This window comes from Pipistrellus hanaki (genome assembly GCF_964339955.1).
Source record: "Pipistrellus hanaki genome assembly, chromosome: 2".
In the NCBI taxonomy this organism is placed as follows: Eukaryota; Metazoa; Chordata; class Mammalia; order Chiroptera; family Vespertilionidae; genus Pipistrellus; species Pipistrellus hanaki.
Window position 1 is genome coordinate 178,528,522 of NC_140504.1, and position 20,319 is coordinate 178,548,840.

Genomic DNA, 20,319 nt, shown 5'->3' on the forward strand with positions numbered 1-20,319 from the left:
TCAATTCTTTGTTAGGGCACATGCCTGGGTTACAGGCTTGATCCTCATTGTGGGATGTGCAGGAGGCAGTCAATCAGTGATTCTCTCTTATCATTGATGTTTCTATCTCTCTCTTCATCTCCCTTCCTCTCTGGAATCAATAAAAGTATTTTAAAAAAATGCCTATCTTATGTAATGCCTAGTATCCTCAAAAAATTCCCATATTATGTACATGTCAAACAAGTTAAAATGAAGATCATTATAATTTAAAACATAAATCATCTCTTTCATAAACATTAAGAATTTTTTGGCATTCACTCATATGATATTTCAAAACCTGATAAAATATGAAACTCAGCAGAGCTTACTAAGATCAACCATCTTTATTATATGACCTTTTCATTTCTCAATGTAGATACACATAATAAATAAGTTTTCCAGTGTGTGACTGCACAGAGGTTTCCACAGCCTCTGATAGAAGCCAAGCTAATTAGACATGAAATACAAACTGGTGAGCAATTACATCATGATCAAAATATGCCCCAGTGACTCTATATACTATAAATGTATGATTTAGGCAACTCAAGGTTATGTCTATGGCATAAATTCAGAAACACCAGTCATTATTCTGCCATCTACTTTCACTTGGTGGGCAGTAAATACAAATGAATATAGATTTGTTAGATTTCCTTGTGTAGTTCTGTCTTATTTTTCCATTACCTTCTCTCCCAGGTTCAATGGTAAAAACATAATTTCTCCTGTATGATCATTGGAAAGAGTTCTACTTCAAAAACCAGAAGCTCTAAATTCTGGAAGGTAGTAAATCCACAAGTCAAAATTACATGTTGGCTGTTTTGCTCTTTATGTATAAACTAGAGGCCTGGTGCATGAAAATTCATGCACTGGAGGGAGCATCCCTCATCCCAGCCTGCCCCCTTTCACAGTCCAGGAGTCCTCAGGGGTGGGAGGTAACCTGGCAACCAGGGGGAGTTGATGCCCCATCACACCTCTGCTGCTGCCACTGCTGGCAGTGAAAGCCTCAGCTTTCCCTGACTACCTAAGCCTCAGGCAGCCCTGGGCAACTGGGCAGCCACCATCCAAGGCTTACCTGCACCTCAAACCAGCCCTGGGTGGCTGGGGGCTTAGGGGACTGGAGGACTCTGGAGGCAGGACTGAGGAGACTGGGTACCATCATCTTGTGGCTGTGGGTGGCACTGTCTTTGAGGGCGTGACAGTCAATTAGCATATTCCCTTCTTATGGGCTGTGGGTATCACCATCTTTGCGATGGCACATGGGTCAATTAGCAAATTCCCTCTTTATTAGATATTTTGGCAATTCTTACCCACTTATGAACAGTTGGGGATTTTGACTATGTTCTTTTTTGGCTTTATCCTAAAGCAGAACCTGAGGCTACGGCTTGAGCAGAAAGTTGAGGGGAGAGTAGAGAGAAAGAGACACTGAAGGACAAGAACAAATGATCAGTGTGCTCTTGAGCTTTCTCCTTGCACAAACTGAGCTCACCATGCTGGGGACCCTCTAAGGACCATGCAAATGTACCTCAAAATTGCCCCTCTGGAGAATGGACATGATAGCAATTATTCACTGATGCTTGCTCCAGGCTGGTGAAAAGTTTCTACAGAGGAATTTTCTACCCACATTCCCAGGCTGTTTTGTTCTCCAGCTGAAAAATTTGCATAGGTTTTCCAGAAAGACAAGCAAGAAGGCAAACAAAAGCCAACAATACCAAATAAAACATAAACAAATGCACATATAAAACTGAGGCAAAGAGGTGAGGCTCTACAAGCCCATATAAGAACTGTCCATCAGTTGTCCCTAAAATCTGTGCAGGGACATGATATGGCATAAGGCACACAAAACTACAATGCCCCCGGCACCACTCAGACCCTCTGGTAATCACCTTAAACCCACTCTGCCTTCCTCTTGAAGGAGGTGGCTGGCCATAGACTATTAATATGATCCAGCTATTCCACCTCTGGGTACATACCCCAAATAATTGAAGGTAGGGCCTCTAAAAGATATTTGTACACCTATGTTTGTGAAAGCATTATTCACAATAGCTAAAAGATAAAGCTACCCAAATGTCCATCAGGTGATGAATGGCTAAGCAAAATGTGGCCTACCATGCAATAGAATATTATTCAGTCTTAAAAGAAAGGAAACTGACAGAATATATAATACAACATGGGTAAACCTTGAAGACATTAGTCAAAATAAAATAATCCAGTCACCAAAATAATAAATATTGTATGATTCCACTTTTGTGCCAGCAAGGCTGTTTTATATTGTCTGGGATTTATAGTATTTTTTTTAATCATTATGATAATAGAGAAAATTTCATTCTTGAAATTACTAACTCCAACAGGATTCTTCCTGAAATAGCCTTTAGGATTTTCTTCTCTTGCATAATTACTAGTTATCATTGATAGCGAGTGCAAATGTATCCAGAGTAAATGTCAAAACACTATTTCACATTTTCAAGTTGAAAAGATTTTAGTAAAATGATAAGCATTAAAAATTTGCCTAATTACCAAGAAATCGAGTATGTGCGTATGAACACTTTATTCATCACGTGTATGCACAGAGACCAAGTTTCCATACCCAAATACTTCACAGGATGAAGAAATAGCTAAATGTGGCTTAGCCTGGATTATCAGACATGTTCCTGAAAATTTTAATAACATTATTTGGACCTGATTCAAGATGTGATGACTCTGAAACTTTTCCATATTCAATAATGACTTTCTCTTGACCACAGCACTTTCTCTTGACCTTCCTGCCTAAGGTCTCTGACAACTTGCCCTCAAACTCATTCATGTTTTCTCTCAATCATATTTCTCGAAATATGATCCTTGAATCTCATGCTTCAAACACTAAGGATGTCAAAAAGGACATCCGAAGCTTTTTATGTCATCATCTCTAAGGGTAAAATCTTGCAATTTTAAAATTCCTTCCAGGTAACTTGAATGTGCACCAAAATTGGGGGGTCTTAGCATTATTTAAAACCAACGGCCCGGTGCATGAAATTCATGCATTGGGGAGGATTCCTCAGCCCGATCTGTACTCTCTCTAATCCAGGAGCCCTCAGGGGATGCCCAACTGGATCAGGCCTAAACTGGCAGTTGGACATCCCTCACGCAATCTGGGACCTCTGACTCCAAACCACTCACCTGCCTGCCTGCCCTAACCACTCTGTCTACTGGCCTGATCCCCCTAACTGCCCTTCTCTGCAGGCCTGCTCACCCCTATTAACTTTTTAAAAACAATCTTATCGCCTTTCACATACAATTGTATTTGACTTCCTATTGGCTTCTCCCTTTCAAGCATTTTTTCTCTATTTTATATAACACTTTTTCCTACTGACTCATCATTTATAAACTTTTCTTTTCTCTTTATTTCCTACTTCTATTCCATCATTCTTCTTCCCATCTTTCTCCTATCCTCCCACCCTGGCCACATTCCTTCTTTCCTTTTTCTTTACCCCAGCCCCGCCCCTCCCCTTTTCCTTCCTTCCCACCTTAATTTTTTTCTTCACTTCCTCCTTCAGATCTGCTTTGGTCCTTCCCCCATTTCTTCCTCCTTCCCATTCTTCTTTTAAGCTCTACCAGCTTCCCTTTAAAACTTTTCTTCCCTCCCTCTTTCCCTCTCATCCTCTCTTTCCCATACATTCTCCTCTACTTACTTCCACTGTTTTTATATCTATCTACCTACCTGCCTAATTATTCACTATCATTTACCTTTTTCTTTTCTTTTCTGACTCCTACTTTTAAAATCTGACCCCAGTACACCATTATACTTGATTTTCATTATGGCTCCACAGTTCACTCATACATCCTCTTTCCTTCTTTAATTCTGCTATCTACTGACTCCTTTATAAAGTTCTTCCCTCCCTCCTTTCCATCTTCCCCTTCCTCCCCTCTCCTCCCTCATTCTTTTACTCTTTTTACAGGCTTTTCGTCCTTAGTACTGACTTCTTTCCTTTCTGGGACCTGTAGCCGCCTCAGTTTGGGCACTGGGGCTCCTCTCACATTGGCTTTGAGGGGCTGAGCATGATGCATTTGTGTCTTGCCTACCATGGCCAATGCCTCCCCCCTCCAAGTTGGGGGAGGGTCCAGCTGGCCTGGGCCTGCGACCATGGCGGGGACTGCTGCATTACATGCATGCACATGTGCATTTGTGTGCGTATGAGGCGGGGGCGGGGGGAGGGGAGAGAAGGATGTGGAGACACCGGAGGCCTTTCCTGTTCCCGGCATGTCCACTCCCATGCCTCTAGCGGCTCTCTGTCTGCTCCTGTCTGAAATTTGCTGGCACAGTCAGGGCCCAGCTTGTCCTCAGGGGGCATTCTGCCCAGGATGCGAGCCCCCGTTGGAGTTGGACTGGGCAGATGAATAGATGGCTGGTTCTGCGCTTGGGAGGATCGACCAGGATCCTGGGCATCGCAGGGTCGCCCTGTGTGTCTATGGCGGTGAGATCCCTGCGTTGTTTACCCGGTGGCCCGTCCAGGTCCAGTGTCTTTCCTCCACGTCCACCCTCTGTCAGTGCACCCAGGGCCCTTCCTTCGTATTGGGTCCACACCCTCTCAGTTTGCAGGCACGACCCCTCCCAGGGGTGGGGGCCACCACTGATGCGCGTACCTCCTGTTGGTATCTGCCAACCAAGTCCCAAGAACTGGCCTTATGCCATGTGGGTGTGCCCCTCAGCATCCCCACACACACACCTTAGGGAGGGGGGTTGGTGGCATCCCCTGGCAGAGTGCTCTCAGATGGGGTGGGGTGCTGTGTCACAGGGGTGTTTGTCAGGCACATGCATCTGGGAGAAGACTCCAGCACCTCAGCAGGGAAGGGAGCCTCATGCAAGTCCCCCTGCTGCGGGCACAGCCTCCTGCTGGTCTGTCAATTTGCAAATTGATTGTTACTGTGACACCATTAGGATCAATTTGCATATCACCTCTTTATTATATAGATAGTGCAAATGGAGTGTGGATAGCTTTAGCCAAGGCCAGACCCAGATTGAAATTGAAATTTCTGTCTAACTTTTTATGAAAGACTTCCTCTACCCCGATCATTTGGGCCTCATCTTAGCCCCAGAGCCCTAGAGCCTCTTTATTTTCCACTCACACAATGCTCAGAGAAACATTCTGAGCTGTCCTAAATTAAATTACAGAGGGCTTGAGAGTGAGAGAAAGAGACAAGAGTAATTACCCAGTTCATAGCTTTGGGCCAACTAACAATAGACTGCTCCCATTTTTAATTGTTAGCTGACCACTAGACACCACTGCAACCTGCGTAAGCACGAACTTTCAGGACTGTTGTCCACAACCAATCAAAGTAGTAAATATTTGTCCCTTGGGCTGTGTACCTATCTTAGAACTGTCCCTACTTCCCCTTTTCCCACCCTCATTAATTGTACAGAGTAAATTATGTCCAAACAACTTACATCTTTACCTCCCAAAACATAAAGTATAAAACAGCCAGTCAACTCCAGAGCAATATACATGTTTGCCTTTTCCATCTATTCTGCTGCTGGTTGTGCATACTGTATGTCCCACAACCCAGTCCTTTCTGACTAACATGTGGTTCAATACAACCTTTATTTTACTTATGTGTTTAATTATTATTTTTAAATTTATCTTTATTGTTGAAATTTTTCCCATTGATCCCTTCTACCCAGAACTCCTCTCCCCCCACCTTCCCCACACTATTGTCTGTGTCCATGGGTTATGCATATATGCATACAACAAGTTCTTTGGTTAATCTCTCCTTATCCATCCCTCACCCCCACCTTCCCTCTCTTTTAGAAAAGCTTTTGATAATGGAATATTTTGTTGAACATTGAACACCCTCAAAGTTTCCTTCCCATCTATCTCTTCTCTGAAGATCATACTTTTATGTGTCCACTTGCAGGAACTGCTGGCAGATGTTAATGACTGACAACTCCATGTGGCTACTGCTTCACCTGAGGATGGCTGCTTTTAATGGAAAGCAAGAGCATAGATCTTGTTTGAAGCTGAGCCGATTTCTAACATGAGTAACTTTTCAGAACTTTGAATAGCATGCTATTAGAAACAAGTTATTTGCCTAAAGCCTGCATCAACTTTCTTTGAGGTAAGTTCACAATACACAATGCCTTCCCCTCCCCTCACTCACAGGTGGCTATTTCACATAGAAAGATCAGATTGCAGTGGCTCTGCTATTTGCTGAGATCTGTCTGAGCCTCCCATAATTCCAGTGAATTTCTCCCTGGTCCATGCCTGCCATTTATGGTGAACTTCACTGCTGAGCATCATCTATGGGAATACATAAGTGAAAGTGACCAACTGCTGAGTGGAGCTTCCTCACACTGCCCTAGGAGTTTTCACTCAACAGCGACATGCATCTAGGTCTCTCAGAAGAAGCTCTTTTCAAATTTTCCCTCATAGCCTGTGTGCCTCTCCATTTCATCTCCCTATAGGAAGTACAGAGGGAAAAATGCAAGCACCAGATTGAGGAGAGTGGCTGCTTTGTTTAGCAGGGAATAACTTGATGGATATGTGGGGAGCTCATCACTATTTAAAAAGACTCTCTTCTGATGTGTTCTCCAGGAGCCATGGATGGATTTTAGGGAGTGTGACTGTTCTGATATTCATTATCAAAAAGCCAGTGAGTTTGTCTGGCACAGGGAGACATCAGAATTTGTGATGGGGTGAACTTTACAAAGGAAGAATTCTTTTGCATGTCTACATTGCTTATGACTGACAAATATCATTTTTTTTTTTGGTCTGTACCAATGCCTTAGAGAGTGTCCCTAATGGGCTATTTTCCATTTCTCCATCTTCTGCTTTTTTTTTTTTTTTTTGCCAGTTTCTCCTTCTCACAGTCTACACAACTGTGGGTGTTTTCCTCCTGACAAGAAGAGTGATTGCTCTCATTGTACATTGATGTCTGTGTGTTTAACTAACACCATCTCCTGTGGGGAGCAGAGATAATGGGCAGCCCTTTGGTGCAGCCTTTGGATTACCCACAGCTGATGGGTTGTCACACTTCCCCCGTGAAATAGAACCCATTTCAATCTGTTCTCAAGCATATGAACACCTCCCTACAGCTGGGCCTGGAAACTTTCTAGAAATGTGTTCATTCTAATAATAATGCAGGTGTGATAGCCAGCCTCCAAGGTGGTCTTCAGTGAGTCTTATCTCCTTGCATGTACAAGTTTCTCCCATGTTGCACTTAACTAGGCTAGGCTTAGCTAGGCTTGATTTAGCTAGGCTAGGCTTAACTAGCCTTAGGCTTAACTAGGCTTAGGCTTAGGCTTAACTAGGCTAGGCTTAGCTAGGCTTGACTTAGATGGGCTAGGCTTAACTAGGCTAGGCTTGACTAGGCTAGGCTAACTAGGCTTGGCTTAGCTAGGCTAGGCTTAGCTCGGCAAGGCTTATCTAGGTTTGGCTTAGCTAGGCTAGGCTTAACTAGGCTTGGCTAAGCTAGGCTAGGCTTAGTTAGGCTAGGCTTATCTAGGCTTGGCTTAGCTAGGCTAGGCTTAGCTCGGCTAGGCTTAACTAGGCTTGGCTTAGCTAGGCTAGGCTTAGCTAGGCTTGACTTAGCTAGGCTAGGCTTAGCTAGGCTAGGCTTAACTAGGCTAGGCTTAACTAGGCTAGCTTAACTAGGCTGGGCTTAGGCTTAACTAAGCTAGGCTTAACTAGGCTAGGCTTAGCTAGGCCAGGCTTAGGCTTAACTAGGCTAGGCTTAACTAGGCTTGGCTTAGCTAGGATAGGCTTAGCTAGGCTAGGCTTAGGCTTAGGCTTAGCTAGGCTTGACTTAGCTAGGCTAGGCTTAACTAGGCTTGGCTTAGCTAGGCTAGGCTTAGCTAGGCTTAGGCTTAGCTAGGCTTGACTTAACTAGGCTAGGCTTAACTAGGCTAGGCTTATCTAGGCTTGGCTTATCTAGGCTTGGCTTAGCTAGGCTTAGGCTTAGCTAGGCTTGGCTTAACTAGGCTAGGCTTAACTAGGCTAGGCTTATCTAGGGTAGGCTTATCTAGGCTTCCCTTATCTAGGCTTGGCTTAACTAGGCTTGGATTAACTAGGCTAGGCTTAGGCTTACCTAGGCTGGGCTTAGGCTTAACTAGGCTAGGCTTAACTAGGCTAGGCTTAGCTAGGCTTAGCTAGGATAAGCTTAGCTAGGCTTGACTTAGCTAGGCTAGGCTTAGCTAGGCTAGGCTTAGCTAGGCTAGGCTTAACTAGGCTAGGCTTAGCTAGCCTTGGCTTAGCTAGGCTAGGCTTAGCTAGGCTAGGCTTAACTAGGCTTAGGCTTAACCATGCTTAGGCTTAACTAGGCTTAGGATTAACTAGCCTTAGGCTTAAATAGGCTTAGGCTTAGCTAGACTAGGCTTAGCTAGGCTAGGTTTAACTAGGCTTGGCTTAACTAGGCTAGGCTTAGCTAGGCTAGGCTTAGCTAGGCTTGGCTTAGCTAGGCTAGGCTTAGCTAGGCTAGGCTTAGCTAGGCTTGACTTAGCTAGGCTAAGCTTTACTAGGCTTGGCTTAACTAGGCTAGGCTTAGCTAGGCTAGGCTTAACTAGGCTTGGCTTAGCTAGGCTAGGCTTAACTAGGCTTAGGCTTAACTAGCCTTAGGCTTAAATAGGCTAGGCTTAGCTAGGCTTGGCTTAGCTAGGCTAGGATTATCTAGGCTAGGCTTAACTAGGCTAGCCTTAGCTAGGCTAGGCTTAGCTAGGCTAGGCTTAACTAGACTTAGGTTTAACCATGCTTAGGCTTAACTAGGCTTAGGCTTAATTAGCTTTATGCTTAACTAGGCTTAGGCTTAGGCTTAGCTAGGCTAGGCTTAACTAGGCTAGGCTTAGCTAGCCTTGGCTTAGCTAGGCTAGGCTTAGCTAGGCTAGGCTTAACTAGGCTTAGGCTTAACCATGCTTAGGCTTAACTAGGCTTAGGATTAACTAGCCTTAGGCTTAAATAGGCTTAGGCTTAGCTAGGCTAGGCTTAGCTAGGCTAGGCTTAACTAGGCTTGGCTTAGCTAGGCTAGGCTTAGCTAGGCTAGGCTTAGCTAGGCTTGGCTTAGCTAGGCTAGGCTTAGCTAGGCTAGGCTTAGCTAGGCTTGACTTAGCTAGGCTTGACTTAGCTAGGCTAGGCTTAGCTAGGCTAGGCTTAGCTAGGCTTGACTTAGCTAGGCTTGACTTAGCTAGGCTAAGCTTAACTAGGCTAGGCTTAACTAGGCTGGGCTTAACTAGGCTGGGCTTAGGCTTAACTAGGCTAGGCTTAACTAGGCTAGGCTTAATTAGGATAGGCTTAGCTAGGCTAGGCTTAGCTAGGCTTGGCTTAGCTATTCTAGGCTTAACTAGGCTAGGCTTAGCTATGCTAGGCTTAGGCTTAACTAGGCTAGGCTTAACTAGGCTGGGCTTAGGCTTAACTAGGCTTGGCTTAGCTAGGCTAGGCTTAAGTAGGATTGGCTTAACTAAGCTTGGCTTAACTAGGCTAGGCTTAGCTAGTAGGCTTGGCTTAACTAGGCTAGGCTTAGCTAGGCTTGGCTTAAGTAGGCTTGGCTTAACTAGGCTAGGCTTAGCTAGGCTTGGCTTAACTAGGCTAGGCTTAGCTAGGCTTGGCTTAACTAGGCTTGGCTTAGATAGGCTAGGCTTAACTAGGCTTGGCTTAGCTAGGCTTGGCTTAGCTAGGCTTGGCTTAGCTAGGCTTGGCTTAACTAGGCTAGGCTTGGCTAGGCTTAGCTAGGCTTGGCTTAGCTAGGCTTGGCTTAGCTAGGCTTGGCTTAACTAGGCTAGGCTTAGCTAGGCTTGGCTTAGCTAGGCTAGGCTTAACTAGGCTTGGCTTAGCTAGGCTAGGCTTAACTAGGCTTGGCTTAGCTAGGCTAGGCTTAACTAGGCTTGGCTTAGCTAGGCTAGGCTTAGCTAGGCTTGGCTTAGCTAGGCTAGGCTTAGCTAGGCTTGGCTTAACTAGGCTTGGCTTAGCTAGGCTAGGCTTAACAAGGCTTGGTTTAACTAGGCTTGGCTTAGCTAGGCTAGGCTTAACAAGGCTTGGCTTAGATAGGCTAGGCTTAGCTAGGCTAGGCTTAACTAGGCTTGGCTTAGCTAGGCTAGGCTTAGCTAGGCTTGACTTAGCTAGGCTAGGCTTAACTAGGCTAGGCTTAACTAGGCTAGCTTAACTAGGCTGGGCTTAGGCTTAACTAAGCTAGGCTTAACTAGGCTAGGCTTAGCTAGGCCAGGCTTAGGCTTAACTAGGCTAGGCTTAACTAGGCTTGGCTTAGCTAGGCTTAGCTAGGCTTAGGCTTAGCTAGGCTTGACTTAACTAGGCTAGGCTTAACTAGGCTAGGCTTATCTAGGCTTGGCTTATCTAGGCTTGGCTTAGCTAGGCTTAGGCTTAGCTAGACTAGGCTTAACTAGGCTAGGCTTATCTAGGGTAGGCTTATCTAGGCTTCGCTTATCTAGGCTTGGCTTAACTAGGCTTGGCTTAACTAGGCTAGGCTTAGGCTTAACTAGGCTAGGCTTAACTAGGCTGGGCTTAGGCTTAACTAGGCTAGGCTTAACTAGGCTATGCTTAGCTAGGCTTAGCTAGGATAGGCTTAGCTAGGCTTGACTTAGCTAGGCTAGGCTTAGCTAGGCTAGGCTTAGCTAGGCTAGGCTTAACTAGGCTAGGCTTAGCTAGCCTTGGCTTAGCTAGGCTAGGCTTAGCTAGGCTAGGCTTAACTAGGCTTAGGCTTAACCATGCTTAGGCTTAACTAGGCTTAGGATTAACTAGCCTTAGGCTTAAATAGGCTTAGGCTTAGCTAGGCTAGGCTTAGCTAGGCTTGGCTTAGCTAGGCTAGGCTTAGCTAGGCTAGGCTTAGCTAGGCTTGGCTTAGCTAGGCTAGGCTTAGCTAGGCTAGGCTTAGCTAGGCTTGACTTAGCTAGGCTAAGCTTTACTAGGCTTGGCTTAACTAGGCTAGGCTTAGCTAGGCTAGGCTTAACTAGGCTTGGCTTAGCTAGGCTAGGCTTAGCTAGGCTTGGCTTAGCTAGGCTAGGATTATCTAGGCTAGGCTTAGCTAGGCTAGCCTTAGCTAGGCTAGGCTTAGCTAGGCTAGGCTTAACTAGACTTAGGTTTAACCATGCTTAGGCTTAACTAGGCTTAGGCTTAACTAGCCTTAGGCTTAACTAGGCTTAGGCTTAGGCTTAACTAGGCTAGGCTTAGCTAGGCTAGGCTTAGCTAGGCTAGGCTTAACTAGGCTAGGCTTAGCTAGCCTTGGCTTAGCTAGGCTAGGCTTAGCTAGGCTAGGCTTAACTAGGCTTAGGCTTAACCATGCTTAGGCTTAACTAGGCTTAGAATTAACTAGCCTTAGGCTTAAATAGGCTTAGGCTTAGCTAGGCTAGGCTTAGCTAGGCTAGGCTTAACTAGGCTTGGCTTAGCTAGGCTAGGCTTAGCTAGGCTAGGCTTAGCTAGGCTTGACTTAGCTAGGCTAGGCTTAACTAGGCTTGGCTTAACTAGGCTAGGCTTAGCTAGGCTAGGCTTAGCTAGGCTAGGCTTAGCTAGGCTAGGCTTAACTAGGCTAGGCTTAGCTAGGCTTAACTAGGCTAGGCTTAACTAGGCTAGGCTTAGCTAGGCTAGGCTTAGCTAGGCTAGGCTTAACTAGGCTTGGCTTAGCTAGGCTAGGCTTAACTAGGCTTGGCTTAACTAGGCTAGGCTTAACTAGGCTTGGCTTAACTATGCTAGGCTTAGCTATGCTAGGCTTAGCTAGGCTAGGCTTAACTAGGCTTGGCTTAGCTAGGTTTAGGCTTAACTAGGCTAGGCATAAGTAGGCTTGGCTTAGCTAGCCTTGGCTTAGCTAAGCTTGGCTTAGCTAGGCTTGACTTAGCTAGGCTAGGCTTAACTAGGCTTGGCTTAACTATGCTTGGCTTAACTAGGCTAGGCTTAGCTAGGCTAGGCTTAACTAGGCTTGGCTTAGCTAGGCTAGGCTTAGCTAGGCTTAGGCTTAACTAGCCTTAGGCTTAAATAGGCTAGGCTTAGCTAGGCTTGGCTTAGCTAGGCTAGGATTATCTAGGCTAGCCTTAGCTAGGCTAGGCTTAGCTAGGCTAGGCTTAACTAGACTTAGATTTAACCATGCTTAGGCTTAACTAGGCTTAGGCTTAACTAGCCTTAGGCTTAACTAGGCTTAGGCTTAGGCTTAACTAGGCTAGGCTTAGCTAGGCTAGGCTTAGCTAGGCTAGGCTTAACTAGGCTTAGGCTTAACCATGCTTAGGCTTAACTAGGCTTAGGCTTAACTAGCCTTAGGCTTAAATAGGCTTAGGCTTAGCTAGGCTAGGCTTAGCTAGGCTAGGCTTAACTAGGCTTGGCTTAGCTAGGCTAGGCTTAGCTAGGCTAGGCTTAGCTAGGCTTGACTTAGCTAGGCTAGGCTTAACTAGGCTTGGCTTAGCTAGGCTAGGCTTAGCTAGGCTTGGCTTAACTAGGCTAGGCTTAGCTAGGCTAGGCTTAGCTAGGCTAGGCTTAGCTAGGCTTGGCTTAGCTAGGCTAGGCTTAACTAGGCTAGGCTTAGCTAGGCTTAACTAGGCTAGGCTTAACTAGGCTAGGTTTAGCTAGGCTAGGCTTAGCTAGGCTAGGCTTAGCTAGGCTTGGCTTAGCTAGGCTAGGCTTAACTAGGCTTGGCTTAACTAGGCTAGGCTTAACTAGGCTTGGCTTAACTAGGCTAGGCTTAACTAGGCTTGGCTTAACTATGCTAGGCTTAGCTAGGCTAGGCTTAACTAGGCTTGGCTTAGCTAGGCTTAGGCTTAACTAGGCTTGGCTTAGCTAGGCTAGGCTTAGCTAGGCTAGGCTTAGCTAGGCTTGGCTTAGCTAGGCTAGGCTTAACTAGGCTAGGCTTAACTAGGCTTGGCTTAGCTAGGCTAGGCTTAGCTAGGCTTGGCTTAACTAGGCTAGGCTTAGCTAGGCTAGGCTTAGCTAGGCTAGACTTAGCTAGGCTTGACATAGCTAGGCTTGACATAGCTAGGCTAGGCTTAGCGAGGCTAGGCTTAGCTAGGCTAAGCTTAACTAGGCTAGGCTTAGCTAGGCTAAGCTTAACTAGGCTTCGCTTAGCTAGGCTAGGCTTAGCTAGGCTAGACTTAGCTAGGCTTCACTTAGCTATGCTAGGCTTAGCAAGTCTTGGCTTAGCTAGGCTAAGCTTAACTAGGCTAGGCTTAGCTAGGCTTGGTTTAGCTAGGCTAGGCTTAGCTAGGCTAGGATTAACTAGGCTAGGCTTAGCTAGGCTTAGCTTAGCTAGGCTTGGCTTAGCTAGGCTAGGCTTAGCTAGGCTAGGCTTAACTAGACTTAGGTTTAACCATGCTTAGGCTTAACTAGGCTTAGGCTTAACTAGCCTTAGGCTTAACTAGGCTTAGGCTTAGGCTTATCTAGGCTAGGCTTAGGTAGGCTAGGCTTAGCTAGGCTTGACTTAGCTAGGCTAGGCTGAGATAGAAACATTGATCAGCTGCCTCCCGCTCACTCTGTACTGGGTATGTGCCCGCAACCAAGGTACATGCCCTTGACCGGGATCGAACCTGGGACCCTTGGGTCTGCAGGCCGACGCTTTATCCACTGAGTCAAACTGGCCAGGGCATGACTTTGATTTTATTTATTTATTTATTTAAAATATATTTTATTGATTTTTTATAGGGAGGAAGAGAGATGGATAGAGAGTTAGAAACATCGATGAGAGAGAATCATCAATCAGCTGCCTCTTGCACACCCCCTACTGGGGATGTGCCCGCAACCAAGGTACTTTCCCTTGACCAGAATCAAACCTGGGACCTTTCAGTCCGCAGCCCGATGTTCTATCCACTGAGCCAAACCGGTTTTGGCATGACTTTGATTTTAAATTGTGACTAGAATCCAGGTCCAGCGCCTTTTCTTCCCCAATGGTATTTTTGCCTCTCTAAACTACTTGATGCCAAAGGGACAGAGGCAGAGGAAATGAAAGAAAAGGGATTAAGAAGTGGAGAAAACCAAATAGCATGTTTCTTTTCTTTGGCAAGAAAGAAAAGTCAGAAGGTGACTGATCATTTCTTTTAATGAGTTTAGAAGACTTATTTAGAAAACTATATTCTAAAATTTTCCACTCCAAAAGCTGGTTTCTCTGAGGTTAGCAAACTACTTATAAAGAAAAAACAGTGGCTATAACTCTGGCACTAAACTGCCTGGGTTTCAATTCTGTTTATCACTCCCTACCTGCATGACCTTGGGCCTCTGTGCCTTAGATTTTTATCCATAAAATGGAGACTATGTGGTAACTATAGCATCTTTTTTAAGGTTATTGTGAGAATCCCGTGAGATAACATACATCAGAGGCTTAACACAGTGTCTCATAATAATAGTAAGTGCTCAATAAATGTAGGTTAGTAGATTGTACCTAGTTAGTAGATTGTATCTGCATAAATATTACAGTGCTCAAAGGTGCCTGGGCTTTATATTGGGGGCATCCCAAACATTTGGTGACAAGTCTGATAATTACACCTTCCAAAAAGGAAACAAATATAACAACATAGATTGAATAAAGTTAGCCTTAAATGACCCAGACTCATCATCATTTCACCACTTTGCACCTCTTTTCTCATCTGTCAAATGGGGATAATGCCTGCCTTGCCCACCTCACAGAGGATCAAATGAGCTAATAGCTATGAAAGCGCTTTCCAAACTGTGAAGCACTGTAAAAATAAAAGTTATCACTCCTATAATCAAAACAAATGGTATTCTAATTAAATATATTTCTAAGTTATTATTGCCAGAAACCAAAAAGGGGTGAGGGCAGAGCAGAGCAAAACTAAGAAGGCGCCAATGATTACTGAAGTGAGGAGGGCACGGAGCTCTAGATCGGCTTGCTTTAACAAAGAAGCAGGAAAGCTTCTCTAGGTTCTAAAGCAACCTGGGCGAAATATCCCACAAGACTACCAACTCCCTTTGCTCTGATTCTATGCTTGGCATGCAGCTTCTTGTTATTTTTTTGGTTTCCAAGATACTGTGCCACCAAAAAAGGAGCTTGCTAGAGGACCGACAAGAAAATATTCCAGTCAACAGAAAAGATCTATGTGACATTTTGGCTTATTCTTTTTTTTTTTTTTTTTTTTTTAATAAGTTTTTATTTTTCATATTATTACAAATGTTCCTTCCCCCCCACCCCACCATTGCTCTCCTCCACCAGGTTCCCACCCCACCCTCTGCCCTTTCCCCTCTCCCCATTGTCCTCATCCATAGGTGCACAGTTTATGTTCAGTCTCTTCCCACGCCCCCCTCTCCCCTTTTCCCCAAGAATCGTCGGTTCACTCCCCTTCCATACCTCTGATTCTATTATATTCAACAATTAATATTGTTCATCAGATTTTTTTAATTTCCTTGGTTTTTAGATTCACTTGTTGATAATTACGTATTTGTTGTTCATAATTTTTATCTTTGTTTACTTTCTCTTCTGAAAGAACCCCCTTCAGCAATTCATATAATTCTGGTTTGGTGGTGATGAACTCCTTTAGCTTTTTTTTATTAGTGAAGCTCTTTATCTGGCCTTCGATTCTGAGTGATAGCTTTGCTGGGTAGCTTATTTTTGGCTGTAGGTTCTTGCTATTCATCACCTTGAATATTTCTTGCCATTCCCTTCTGGCCTGCATGGTTTCTGTTGAGAAGTCAGCTGACAATCGTATAGGTGCTCCTTTATAAGTTACTACCTTCTTTGCTTTTGCTTCTTTTAATATTCTCTCTTTATCTTTTGCTCTTGGAATTTTAATAATGATGTGTCTCGGTGTGGTCCTCTTTGGATTCCTTTTGTTTGGAGTTCTGTGCGCTTCCTGGACTTGTAAGTCAAATTCTTTCACCAGGTGGGGGAAGTTTTCTGTCACTATTTCTTTCAGTATGTTTTCGATATCTTGCTCTCTCTCATCTTCTGGAACCCCCATAATTCTGATGTTGGTTCGCTTTAAGTTGTCCCAGAGGTTTCTTACATTATCTTCAATTTTCTGGATTCTCTTGCCTTCTAGCTTCTGTGGAGGAGTGTCTTCTGGCTCTTTATGTTCCAAATCTTTGACTTGATTCTTGCGATCTTCCCTTCTGTTTTTAGGACTCTGTAGAATATTTTTTATTTCAGACAATGTATTCTTTATTTCTTGTTGGTCCCTTATCATTTCTTGTTGACTCCTTATTAATTCTAGTTGATCTCTTTTCATATCCTCATAGGCCTTATCCATCTTTTCTAGGAAATTCTTGAAAAACCTTATAAGCGTAGATTTGAACTCTATATCCAGACGCTTTTTGTCCTCCATTTCTTTCGTTTGTGATCTATTTTGTTGTCGCATTTCGCAGTTACAGATGGGACGGGGTTTCAGGGTGGAGCCTGCAGCTTTGGCTTCCGTCAGCCCCGCCCTATGCGGGTCCTTCAGTGCTCGCTGCCGGCGCCTCTGAGAGAAAGGTGCCCTCGATTTCCGCCTGCTGCCAAACAGTCTATGCTCTCCCCCAATGAGCCCGGTATTGGGGTTCAGTTCAGTTGGAAGGGGAGTTGGAGGTGGCGTTCACAGCAGTCTGGAGCCCCAGTCTCCTTCCCGTCAGGGCAATCCCGCGGCACAGCCGACCGTCCCTTCTCTGGGGGCAGTGTGTGCGCCTCCGGGACCTCCTTTCTCCGCTACCCCGGGGTTCCGCTTTACAGCCCAGCTCCCTATGGCTGAGCCTGAGTCCCCGGGGTCTGGCCCAGAACTGGGGTTCAGAGCAGTCGGGGGCCCAGAACAGTCGGAGTTTTCTCTCCTTCCCGCTTGGGAACGCCCGCCAGGCACTCGGCCTCCCTCCTCTCCGGCTCCGTCCTCTCCGCGCGCGCCGCGTGTCTCCGTACCTTAGGCTTTTACAGCTCCTCCGTGCTTCCTTCTGGTTTTCTCCTTGCTTCTTGTTGTAGGATTTCCAGTCAGTCGACTTTCCTGTAGTTCTGGGTAATGTCCATTTTATATTTTAGTTGTATTTTATTAAAATTGTTGTGTGTGGCTGCGGCTAGTTGCCTACCCGAGCAGCCATCTTGGATTCTCCCATTTTGGCTTATTCTTGAGCATCTTCTAAATGTGGTCAGTGAGAATTAATTTTCCATAATCCTGGGTGAACTTACTGATAGGTCCTTAAAGCTTTGAAAGCTAAATTCAAACAAACAAACAAACAAAAAATCCCTGGGACGTTCCTACCACCAACAGGTTGATCTTTTCCATGAAATTCAGTTTGTACACACAATTACATAGTCTCTTTCAATACCAGCTCATATATGCAATAGTTGCTTCAATTATGAGTTACTAGCAGGGGAGGGAGGGCAGAACATTTGTAAGTATCTCAAATGCCTTGGTCTCTTCTACAATAAGACTTCTCACATACATTATCTCATTTCAGTCTCACAACAATCTGGCAGCACATTATTATTATTACTTCATTTTATTGACGAGGAAATAAAAGTTCAAAGGAATTAAGTAACTTGCCCAAGGTTATACAACTATTAAATTACTAGATTGGATTCGAACAGAAGTCTGTTGCTGTTGCATTCCTGAAGGCTTGGTCATGCCTTCAGCCAGAGGCGATAGCTGAAGTAACCCTGCATAACACTCACTCTGAGGTTTACCAAATAATATTAATGTTACAAAAGCAATTTATTTTTAAAAGGCATGTGAAATTTTATTATAAAGGCTTTAAAAAAATAGTTTAAGCAGCTAATTAAGGTAAAATTAAGTCATTCAGTGATGTGAACAAGTTCTAAGGGGGAAAAAACAAAAGCCTACGAAGTTTCCAAACTCAAACGGTAAAGTGAATATTCTATGCACCAAAGAAAAAATGAAAAGCTCTACAACTAAGTCCGCTATGTAGACAAAGTTGGATATTAAAGTTAATTCCATCACAGCCCCTACACCCTGCCCTTCTTAGCCGAAGTTATTAGAAACCTGTTGGGGGTGGAGGTGGGAGCACCAGGCTGCAGTCTGTAGGCCACTTGTTACATCCTGGAACGCTTCCTCAGGTTAGGGCAGAGTGGGAGAGAAAGCCAGAAGCCATTCACAGTGATAGGAAATGACAGTTTCCAAAGCACTTTCTCCTTCATTTGATCCTCGCTACCACTCAGAACCCAGTTAGAAGAGAATTCAGCATCAAAGCCTGTGCTGGAGCGGCTGGCTGCTAACTCGCCTGTCAGTCACTCTGGGACTGTCACACAGGCTGACAGGTAGAGGCATAGGACCTTATTCCCTGAGACTTCAGGGACTTCCAGAAAGGGTGAGCACTTTGCCCCTTGGCCTTCGGGGCATGGGGTATTCCTTATCTAAGGATCTGGACCTCTGCCAGTGCAAAACAAAATAGGACTGCAGCCCTAAATCAAGAATACCCCTAGAAGGTGAGAGACCTTCGCGGTCCAGTCCAGGCCAAGTCTTCGCCGAGTTCAGGCACAAATCGTCCCTTCGGAGGCCCAAACTGGCCTCATCTCAACCACCTCCCTGAGGTTGGGTCAGGTCTCCCCTCTACCTAGGGCACGGGTCACCTTTCTGGGCCTCCCGCCCTCAGACATCAGAGATCGGGGCTCCTCTCTCCCAGCTGGGGCGCGTCCCGCCCCCGGAGGCCCGGGTCAGCTTCCTCCGCCTTGTGCAATGGGGCACCGGTCCGTTCCCCAGGGCCTGACGACCCGATCCCGGGGAGGGTGCACGCGAGCCGACGGGGGCGACTGAGAGCAACGGTCCCGCCCGCCCACTCGTCCGTCCTGAGCCCTAAGCCGCCCGGCCCGGGCGCGCTCACCTGGTCCCAGCGCCTCCATGGCGGCGGTGGGGGCCGCCTCGCCCCGGTCCCCGGCGCCTCCCGCTCCGGGCCCCGCCGCCGCCGCGGAGCGGTTGATCTCTGGAATCTTGGCGCTGAGGAGGGGCGCCGCGGGGACGCGGGCGCTGGGCGGGGGGCTGCGGCAGTGGCGCCCGGCCCGGAGACAGGGACCCGGCTCCCGCGGCTCTTCCGGCCTCAGCGACAACAAAAACAATCCCCGCCGCCGCCGCCGCCGCCGCCGCCGCCAGCCAGAGCGGGCGCGGGAGCCTGCGCGCGCCCGGCGGGTGGGGAAGGGGCGCGGGGCGCGGGGCGCGCGCCGTCCGTCCGTCCGTCCGGGGTCCGGGGTCCCGGCTCGCAGAGGGGGCGTGCGCGGCCCGGGGGGCCGGGTCCACCGAGCCCTGCGCGGGGGCAGGAGGCGTGGCTGGGACCGGGCGTGCGCGCTGGAGGGGGCAGTGCCCCGAGGACGTGCCGTGTTCCTGTGTGCGCGCTCCCGCCCGAACTGCCCTGCCAGCCCAGGACGGCCATCCCGGGCACACGGCTTGGAGGGGCTGCGTGCCATCCTCCCAGAGCCGCTGCTGCCACAGTGTCCTCGAAAGATCAGGATTCCAGACCCCGCTGGTCCACAGACACAGCCTCCGCTCTGCCCGTGAAAGTGTCCTGAGATTCACACACCGGGCACCTCTCCCTCCTCCCACCTCAGACCACTTCTTTTTCCTCTGTCAGTGTCCCCCTTCTCCACTGTCCCGGGACAGAGAACACCAGTCACCACAGATGCAGCACTTTCCCGCCGTTTCTTCATCCAATACCGCGTGCCCAGTTGCCCATCCCTCCAAGTGTAGCCAGGAAGCACCACGGAATGGACCATGATGAATGATGAATGATGCATTCATTCTCTCATTGGTCCCATGACAAGCGCCTGGTCAGCAAGTCACTCAAAACAGAAAAGTCTTGCTTTCGCTGATGACTTCACCTTAGCAGCCAAGAGCTAAAGGAGCAGGGTCCTTGGGAGTCATGGTCAGCTCAGCAGGCCCAGCCTCTTTGGGGCTTTTAATTGGAACTTTGAGTTGGAGAACACAGGACTACAGGTCAACAAGCAGTTCCTAGTCAGCAAAATGGGGGAGCTCTCTGACCACTAGTTTAAAAAAGGCAGTGTGCCCAGCAGGTGTAGCTCAGTGATTGAACATCCACCTATGAACAAAGAGTTCAGGGTTCTATTCCTGGGAGGGGTTGAGGCTGGATCCTCAGTGGGGGGGCATGCAGAAGGCAGCTGACCAAAGATTCTTTCTAATCATTGATATTTGTATCTCCCTCTCCCATAATGGATTAGGGTCTACCTTCACTTAATTGCCTCTTTGTTTTAACAGAATTGCCTCTTTAAAGACCTTATCTCCAAATACAGTCACATTCTGAGGTACTGAGGATTAAGATTTCAACCTGTGGGTTTTGGGGGTTGGAGGGAGGCCCAATTCAGCCCATAACATGTGTAGTGAGCTATTCATTTGAGCATCCACAATGTGTAGCCATACGGGCAAATAATATTTGTATGTAATGATAAAAAACGTTAGGGGCACACCATGGTCAGGTACTGTAT

The 20,319-nt window shown here is 46.5% G+C and overlaps 1 protein-coding gene across 1 annotated transcript in view; it reads right to left on the reverse strand.

The window, feature by feature from the left end:
• The window catches only part of LOC311616523 (protein argonaute-4), a 49,349-nt gene extending 30,455 nt beyond the window's left edge, over positions 1-18,894 (reverse strand). The window contains exon 1 of the mRNA XM_084871949.1: positions 18,711-18,894. Within this exon, the coding sequence (XP_084728075.1) occupies positions 18,711-18,729 (19 nt within the window). The 5' untranslated portion in view covers positions 18,730-18,894. The remainder of the gene's footprint in view (positions 1-18,710) is intronic.
• Positions 18,895-20,319: the final 1,425 nt, after the last annotated feature.